Source organism: Pelobates fuscus, chromosome 4, assembly GCF_036172605.1.
Source record: "Pelobates fuscus isolate aPelFus1 chromosome 4, aPelFus1.pri, whole genome shotgun sequence".
NCBI classification, from domain to species: domain Eukaryota; kingdom Metazoa; phylum Chordata; class Amphibia; order Anura; family Pelobatidae; genus Pelobates; species Pelobates fuscus.
The window spans coordinates 5,308,279-5,316,664 of record NC_086320.1 but is presented as its reverse complement, the minus strand read 5'-3'; the positions used below and the strand labels follow the sequence as shown (position 1 = coordinate 5,316,664).

The 8,386-nt window shown below is 53.8% G+C and overlaps 2 protein-coding genes across 3 annotated transcripts in view; one reads left to right on the top strand and one right to left on the bottom strand.

Annotated features, from left to right (window-relative positions):
* Positions 1–4,392, bottom strand: part of HSF1 (heat shock transcription factor 1) — a 73,455-nt gene extending 69,063 nt beyond the window's left edge. For both annotated transcript variants that reach the window (XM_063450928.1, XM_063450929.1), the window contains exon 1: positions 4,296–4,392. The gene's annotated coding sequence lies outside the window, so the exon portion shown is untranslated. The remainder of the gene's footprint in view (positions 1–4,295) is intronic.
* Positions 4,393–4,752: 360 nt separating this feature from the next.
* The window catches only part of BOP1 (BOP1 ribosomal biogenesis factor), a 58,545-nt gene continuing 54,911 nt past the window's right edge, over positions 4,753–8,386 (top strand). The window contains exon 1 of the mRNA XM_063450927.1: positions 4,753–5,192. Within this exon, the coding sequence (XP_063306997.1) occupies positions 5,139–5,192 (54 nt within the window). The 5' untranslated portion in view covers positions 4,753–5,138. The remainder of the gene's footprint in view (positions 5,193–8,386) is intronic.

Sequence of the window (8,386 nt, the reverse complement as noted above, 5' to 3'; positions counted from 1 at the left end):
GAGTATTAGGGCAGTAGGGGGAGTATTAGGGCAGTAGGGGGAGTATTAGGACAGTAGGGGGAGTATTAGGGCAGTAGGGGGGTATTAGGGCAGTAGGGGGGTATTAGGGCAGTAGGGGGGTATTAGGGCAGTAGGGGGGTATTAGGGCAGTAGGGGGGTATTAGGGCAGTAGGGGGGTATTAGGGCAGTAGGGGGGGTATTAGGGCAGTAGGGGGGGTATTAGGGCAGTATAGGGGGTATTAGGGCAGTATAGGGGGTATTAGGGCAGTATAGGGGGAGTATTAGGGCAGTAGGGGGAGTATTAGGGCAGTAGGGGTGTATTAGGGCAGTATAGGGGGTATTAGGGCAGTATAGGGGGTATTAGGGCAGTATAGGGGGTATTAGGGCAGTATAGGGGGGTATTAGGGCAGTATAGGGGGTATTAGGGCAGTATAGGGGGTATTAGGGCAGTATAGGGGGTATTAGGGCAGTATAGGGGGTATTAGGGCAGTATAGGGGGTATTAGGGCAGTATAGGGGGTATTATGGCAGTATAGGGGGTATTAGGGCAGTAGGGGGAGTATTAGGGCAGTAGGGGGAGTATTAGGGCAGTAGGGGGGGTATTAGGGCAGTAGGGGGGGTATTAGGGCAGTAGGGGGGGTATTAGGGCAGTAGGGGGAGTATTAGGGCAGTAGGGGGAGTATTAGGGCAGTAGGGGGAGTATTAGGGCAGTAGGGGGGTATTAGGGCAGTAGGGGGGTATTAGGGCAGTAGGGGGAGTATTAGGGCAGTAGGGGGAGTATTAGGGCAGTAGGGGGAGTATTAGGGCAGTAGGGGGAGTATTAGGGCAGTAGGGGGAGTATTAGGGCAGTAGGGGGAGTATTAGGGCAGTAGGGGGAGTATTAGGGCAGTAGGGGGAGTATTAGGGCAGTAGGGGGGTATTAGGGCAGTAGGGGGGTATTAGGGCAGTAGGGGGGTATTAGGGCAGTAGGGGGGTATTAGGGCAGTAGGGGGGTATTAGGGCAGTAGGGGGGTATTAGGGCAGTATTAGGGCAGTAGGGGGGTATTAGGGCAGTAGGGGGGTATTAGGGCAGTAGGGGGGGTATTAGGGCAGTAGGGGGGGTATTAGGGCAGTAGGGGGGGGGTATTAGGGCAGTATTAGGGCAGTAGGGGGGTATTAGGGCAGTAGGGGGGGTATTAGGGCAGTAGGGCGGTATTAGGGCAGTAGGGCGGTATTAGGGCAGTAGGGGGGGTATTAGGGCAGTAGGGGGGTATTAGGGCAGTAGGGGGTATTAGGGCAGTAGGGGGGTATTAGGGCAGTAGGGGGGGTATTAGGGCAGTAGGGGGGGGTATTAGGGCAGTAGGGGGGGTATTAGGGCAGTAGGGGGGGTATTAGGGCAGTAGGGGGGGTATTAGGGCAGTAGGGGGGGGGTATTAGGGCAGTAGGGGGGGGTATTAGGGCAGTAGGGGGGGGTATTAGGGCAGTAGGGGGGGGTATTAGGGCAGTAGGGGGGGGTATTAGGGCAGTAGGGGGGGGGTATTAGGGCAGTAGGGGGGGTATTAGGGCAGTAGGGGGGGTATTAGGGCAGTAGGGGGGGTATTAGGGCAGTAGGGGGGGTATTAGGGCAGTAGGGGGGTATTAGGGCAGTAGGGGGGTATTAGGGCAGTAGGGGGGTATTAGGGCAGTAGGGGGGTATTAGGGCAGTAGGGGGGTATTAGGGCAGTAGGGGGGGGTATTAGGGCAGTAGGGGGGGTATTAGGGCAGTAGGGGGAGTATTAGGGCAGTAGGGGGAGTATTAGGGCAGTAGGGGGAGTATTAGGGCAGTAGGGGGAGTATTAGGGCAGTAGGGGGAGTATTAGGGCAGTAGGGGGAGTATTAGGGCAGTAGGGGGAGTATTAGGGCAGTAGGGGGAGTATTAGGGCAGTAGGGGGAGTATTAGGGCAGTAGGGGGAGTATTAGGGCAGTAGGGGGAGTATTAGGGCAGTAGGGGGAGTATTAGGGCAGTAGGGGGGTATTAGGGCAGTAGGGGGGTATTAGGGCAGTAGGGGGGTATTAGGGCAGTAGGGGGGTATTAGGGCAGTAGGGGGGGTATTAGGGCAGTAGGGGGGTATTAGGGCAGTAGGGGGGGTATTAGGGCAGTAGGGGGGGTATTAGGGCAGTAGGGGGGGTATTAGGGCAGTAGGGGGGGTATTAGGGCAGTAGGGGGGGTATTAGGGCAGTAGGGGGGGTATTAGGGCAGTAGGGGGGGTATTAGGGCAGTAGGGGGGGTATTAGGGCAGTAGGGGGGTATTAGGGCAGTAGGGGGGTATTAGGGCAGTAGGGGGGTATTAGGGCAGTAGGGGGGGTATTAGGGCAGTAGGGGGGGTATTAGGGCAGTAGGGGGGGTATTAGGGCAGTAGGGGGGGTATTAGGGCAGTAGGGGGAGTATTAGGGCAGTAGGGGGAGTATTAGGGCAGTAGGGGGAGTATTAGGGCAGTAGGGGGAGTATTAGGGCAGTAGGGGGGTATTAGGGCAGTAGGGGGGTATTAGGGCAGTAGGGGGGTATTAGGGCAGTAGGGGGGTATTAGGGCAGTAGGGGGAGTATTAGGGCAGTAGGGGGGTATTAGGGCAGTAGGGGGGTATTAGGGCAGTAGGGGGGTATTAGGGCAGTAGGGGGGTATTAGGGCAGCAGAGGGGGTATTAGGGCAGTATAGGGGGTATTAGGGCAGTATAGGGGGTATTAGGGCAGTATAGGGGGTATTAGGGCAGTATAGGGGGTATTAGGGCAGTATAGGGGGTATTAGGGCAGTATAGGGGGTATTAGGGCAGTATAGGGGTATTAGGGCAGTATAGGGGTATTAGGGCAGTATAGGGGTATTAGGGCAGTATAGGGGGTATTAGGGCAGTATAGGGGGTATTAGGGCAGTATAGGGGGTATTAGGGCAGTATAGGGGGTATTAGGGCAGTATAGGGGGTATTAGGGCAGTAGGGGGGTATTAGGGCAGTAGGGGGGTATTAGGGCAGTAGGGGGGGTATTAGGGCAGTAGGGGGGGTATTAGGGCAGTAGGGGGGTATTAGGGCAGTAGGGGGGTATTAGGGCAGTAGGGGGGGTATTAGGGCAGTAGGGGGGGTATTAGGGCAGTAGGGGGGGTATTAGGGCAGTAGGGGGGGTATTAGGGCAGTAGGGGGGTATTAGGGCAGTAGGGGGGTATTAGGGCAGTAGAGGGGTATTAGGGCAGTAGGGGGTATTAGGGCAGTAGGGGGGAGTATTAGGGCAGTAGGGGGGTATTAGGGCAGTAGGGGGGTATTAGGGCAGTAGGGGGGGTATTAGGGCAGTAGGGGGGGTATTAGGGCAGTAGGGGGGTATTAGGGCAGTAGGGGGGGGTATTAGGGCAGCAGGGGGGTATTAGGGCAGCAGGGGGGTATTAGGGCAGTATAGGGAGTATTAGGGCAGTATAGGAAGTATTAGGGCAGTAGGGGGAGTATTAGGGCAGCTAGGGGGAGTATTAGGGCAGTTAGGGGGGTATTAGGGCAGTTAGGGGGGTATTAGGGCAGCTAGGGGGGTATTAGGGCAGCTAGGGGGGTATTAGGGCAGTATAGGGGGTATTAGGGCAGTATAGGGGGTATTAGGGCAGCAGGGGGGTATTAGGGCAGTATAGGGGGTATTAGGGCAGTATAGGGGGTATTAGGGCAGTATAGGGGGTATTAGGGCAGTAGGGGGGGTATTAGGGCAGTAGGGGGGGTATTAGGGCAGTTAGGGGGGTATTAGGGCAGTTAGGGGGGTATTAGGGCAGTATAGGGGGGGGTATTAGGGCAGTAGGGGGGTATTAGGGCAGTAGGGGGGTATTAGGGCAGTTAGGGGGGTATTAGGGCAGTTAGGGGGGTATTAGGGCAGTTAGGGGGGTATTAGGGCAGTTAGGGGGGTATTAGGGCAGTTAGGGGGGTATTAGGGCAGTTAGGGGGGTATTAGGGCAGTTAGGGGGGTATTAGGGCAGTTAGGGGGGTATTAGGGCAGTTAGGGGGGTATTAGGGCAGTTAGGGGGGTATTAGGGCAGTATAGGGGGTATTAGGGCAGTATAGGGGGTATTAGGGCAGTTAGGGGGGTATTAGGGCAGTATAGGGGGTATTAGGGCAGTTAGGGGGGTATTAGGGCAGTTAGGGGGGTATTAGGGCAGTTAGGGGGGTATTAGGGCAGTATAGGGGGTATTAGGGCAGTTAGGGGGGTATTAGGGCAGTTAGGGGGGTATTAGGGCAGTATAGGGGGTATTAGGGCAGTAGGGGGGTATTAGATTCCAGTCACGGTGGGGCAGTGGGTGGGAGGAGGTATACGGTCGGTACCCGGTAAGTACTCGGTGTGTCGGGCCGCTCAGTCTCTCCGGACAATCTGCGCTCACACTGGGGCCCAGCTCGGTATGGCCGCCGCCATTTTGGGCTAAACTTACAGACACTGCTAACAGACAGCACCGCGCATGCCCGGCCGCCATCTTACTACACCCAGAGCCTCTGCCATTCCGCCATCTTACTACACCCAGAGCCCCTGACGTTCCGCCATCTTACTACACCCAGTAACGGGTATTCTATCGCAAGCGCACACCAACTAGGTAGGGATTTTTCACGGGGTAGGGGAAATCAACGCTACAGTGGCGGAATGTCAGAGGCTCTGGGTGTAGTAAGATGGCGGAACGTCAGGGGCTCGGGGTGTAGTAAGATGGCGGAATGTCAGAGGCTCTGGGTGTAGTAAGATGGCGGAACGTCAGGGGCTCGGGGTGTAGTAAGATGGCGGAACGTCAGGGACTCTGGGTGTAGTAAGATGGCGGAACGTCAGGGGCTCGGGGTGTACTAAGATGGCGGAATGTCAGAGGCTCTGGGTGTACTAAGATGGCGGAATGTCAGAGACTCTGGGTGTACTAAGATGGCGGAATGTCAGAGACTCTGGGTGTACTAAGATGGCGGAATGTCAGAGACTCTGGGTGTAGTAAGATGGCGGAACGTCGGAGGCTCTGGGTGTAGTAAGATGGCGGAATGGCAGAGGCTCTGGGTGTACTAAGATGGCGGAATGTCAGAGGCTCTGGGTGTACTAAGATGGCGGAGAGCGACTTCCGCCGCTAGGGGACTATTTCCGGTTATCTGCTCGTTTCGCCCTCGTGCTTCCTCTCCAGCAGCCGCACAGCTCGAGACAACATGGAAAGGGGGGGCAGAAAGAGACCCCAAAACACAGAGACCACCGAGGAGACGGTAACTATAGCAACAACTGAGAGTGAGACTGACTGTGTGAGAGAGAGAGAGACTGTGAGAGAGAGAGAGACTGTGAGAGAGAGAGAGACTGTGAGAGAGAGACTGTGAGAGAGAGAGAGACTGTGAGAGAGAGAGACTGTGAGAGAGAGACAGACTGTGAGAGTGAGAGAGAGACTGTGACTGTGAGAGTGAGAGAGAGACTGTGACTGTGAGAGTGAGAGAGAGACTGACTGTGAGAGTGAGAGAGAGACTGACTGTGAGAGTGAGAGAGAGACTGACTGTGAGAGTGAGAGAGAGACTGACTGTGAGAGTGAGAGAGAGACTGACTGTGAGAGTGAGAGAGAGAGACTGAGACTGTGAGAGTGAGAGAGAGAGACTGAGACTGTGAGAGTGAGAGAGAGACTGAGACTGTGAGAGTGAGAGAGAGACTGAGACTGTGAGAGTGAGAGAGAGACTGAGACTGTGAGAGTGAGAGAGAGACTGAGACTGTGAGAGTGAGAGAGAGACTGAGACTGTGAGAGTGAGAGAGAGACTGAGACTGTGAGAGTGAGAGAGAGACCGAGACTGTGAGAGTGAGAGAGAGACTGAGACTGTGAGAGTGAGAGAGAGACTGAGACTGTGAGAGTGAGAGAGAGACTGAGACTGTGAGAGTGAGAGAGAGACTGAGACTGTGAGAGTGAGAGAGAGACTGAGACTGTGAGAGTGAGAGAGAGACTGAGACTGTGAGAGTGAGAGAGAGACTGAGACTGTGAGAGTGAGAGAGAGACTGAGACTGTGAGAGTGAGAGAGAGACTGAGACTGTGAGAGTGAGAGAGAGACTGAGACTGTGAGAGTGAGAGAGAGACTGAGACTGTGAGAGTGAGAGAGAGACTGAGACTGTGAGAGTGAGAGAGAGACTGAGACTGTGAGAGTGAGAGAGAGACTGAGACTGTGAGAGTGAGAGAGAGACTGAGACTGTGAGAGTGAGAGAGAGACTGACTGTGAGAGTGAGAGAGAGACTGACTGTGAGAGTGAGAGAGAGACTGTGAGAGTGAGAGAGAGACTGTGAGAGTGAGAGAGAGACTGTGAGAGTGAGAGAGAGACTGTGAGAGTGAGAGAGAGACTGTGAGAGTGAGAGAGAGACTGTGAGAGTGAGAGAGAGACTGTGAGAGTGAGAGAGAGACTGTGAGAGTGAGAGAGAGACTGTGAGAGTGAGAGAGAGACTGTGAGAGTGAGAGAGAGACTGTGAGAGTGAGAGAGAGACTGTGAGAGTGAGAGAGAGACTGTGAGAGTGAGAGAGAGACTGTGAGAGTGAGAGAGAGACTGTGAGAGTGAGAGAGAGACTGTGAGAGTGAGAGAGAGACTGTGAGAGTGAGAGAGAGACTGTGAGAGTGAGAGAGAGACTGTGAGAGTGAGAGAGAGACTGTGAGAGTGAGAGAGAGACTGTGAGAGTGAGAGAGAGACTGTGAGAGTGAGAGAGAGACTGTGAGAGTGAGAGAGAGACTGTGAGAGTGAGAGAGAGACTGTGAGAGTGAGAGAGAGACTGTGAGAGTGAGAGAGAGACTGTGAGAGTGAGAGAGAGAGTGAGAGAGAGACTGTGACTGTGACTGTGAGAGTGAGAGAGAGACTGTGACTGTGACTGTGAGAGTGAGAGAGAGACTGTGACTGTGACTGTGAGAGTGAGAGAGAGACTGTGACTGTGACTGTGAGAGTGAGAGAGAGACTGTGACTGTGACTGTGAGAGTGAGAGAGAGACTGTGACTGTGAGAGTGAGAGAGAGACTGTGACTGTGAGAGTGAGAGAGAGACTGTGACTGTGAGAGTGAGAGAGAGACTGTGAGAGTGAGAGAGAGACTGTGAGAGTGAGAGAGAGACTGTGAGAGTGAGAGAGAGACTGTGAGAGTGAGAGAGAGACTGTGAGAGTGAGAGAGAGACTGTGAGAGTGAGAGAGAGACTGTGAGAGTGAGAGAGAGACTGTGAGAGTGAGAGAGAGACTGTGAGAGTGAGAGAGAGACTGTGAGAGTGAGAGAGAGACTGAGACTGTGAGAGTGAGAGAGAGACTGACTGTGAGAGTGAGAGAGAGACTGACTGTGAGAGTGAGAGAGAGACTGACTGTGAGAGTGAGAGAGAGACTGACTGTGAGAGTGAGAGAGAGACTGACTGTGAGAGTGAGAGAGAGACTGACTGTGAGAGTGAGAGAGAGACTGACTGTGAGAGTGAGAGAGAGACTGTGAGAGTGAGAGAGAGACTGTGAGAGTGAGAGAGAGACTGTGAGAGTGAGAGAGAGACTGTGAGAGTGAGAGAGAGACTGTGAGAGTGAGAGAGAGACTGTGAGAGTGAGAGAGAGACTGTGAGAGTGAGAGAGAGACTGTGAGAGTGAGAGAGAGACTGTGAGAGTGAGAGAGAGACTGTGAGAGTGAGAGAGAGACTGTGAGAGTGAGAGAGAGACTGTGACTGTGAGAGTGAGAGAGAGACTGTGACTGTGAGAGTGAGAGAGAGACTGACTGTGAGAGTGAGAGAGAGACTGAGACTGTGAGAGTGAGAGAGAGACTGTGAGAGTGAGAGAGAGACTGTGAGAGTGAGAGAGAGACTGTGAGAGTGAGAGAGAGACTGTGAGAGTGAGAGAGAGACTGTGAGAGTGAGAGAGAGACTGTGAGAGTGAGAGAGAGACTGTGAGAGTGAGAGAGAGACTGTGAGAGTGAGAGAGAGACTGTGAGAGTGAGAGAGAGACTGTGAGAGTGAGAGAGAGACTGTGAGAGTGAGAGAGAGACTGTGAGAGTGAGAGAGAGACTGTGAGAGTGAGACTGTGAGAGAGAGACTGTGAGAGTGAGAGAGAGACTGTGAGAGTGAGAGAGAGACTGTGAGAGTGAGAGAGAGACTGTGAGAGTGAGAGAGAGACTGTGAGAGTGAGAGAGAGACTGTGAGAGTGAGAGAGAGACTGTGAGAGTGAGAGAGAGACTGTGAGAGTGAGAGAGAGACTGTGAGAGTGAGAGAGAGACTGTGAGAGTGAGAGAGAGACTGTGAGAGTGAGAGAGAGACTGTGAGAGTGAGAGAGAGACTGTGAGAGTGAGAGAGAGACTGTGAGAGTGAGAGAGAGACTGTGAGAGTGAGAGAGAGAGTGAGAGTGAGAGAGAGACTGTGACTGTGACTGTGAGAGTGAGAGAGAGACTGTGACTGTGACTGTGAGAGTGAGAGAGAGACTGTGACTGTGACTGT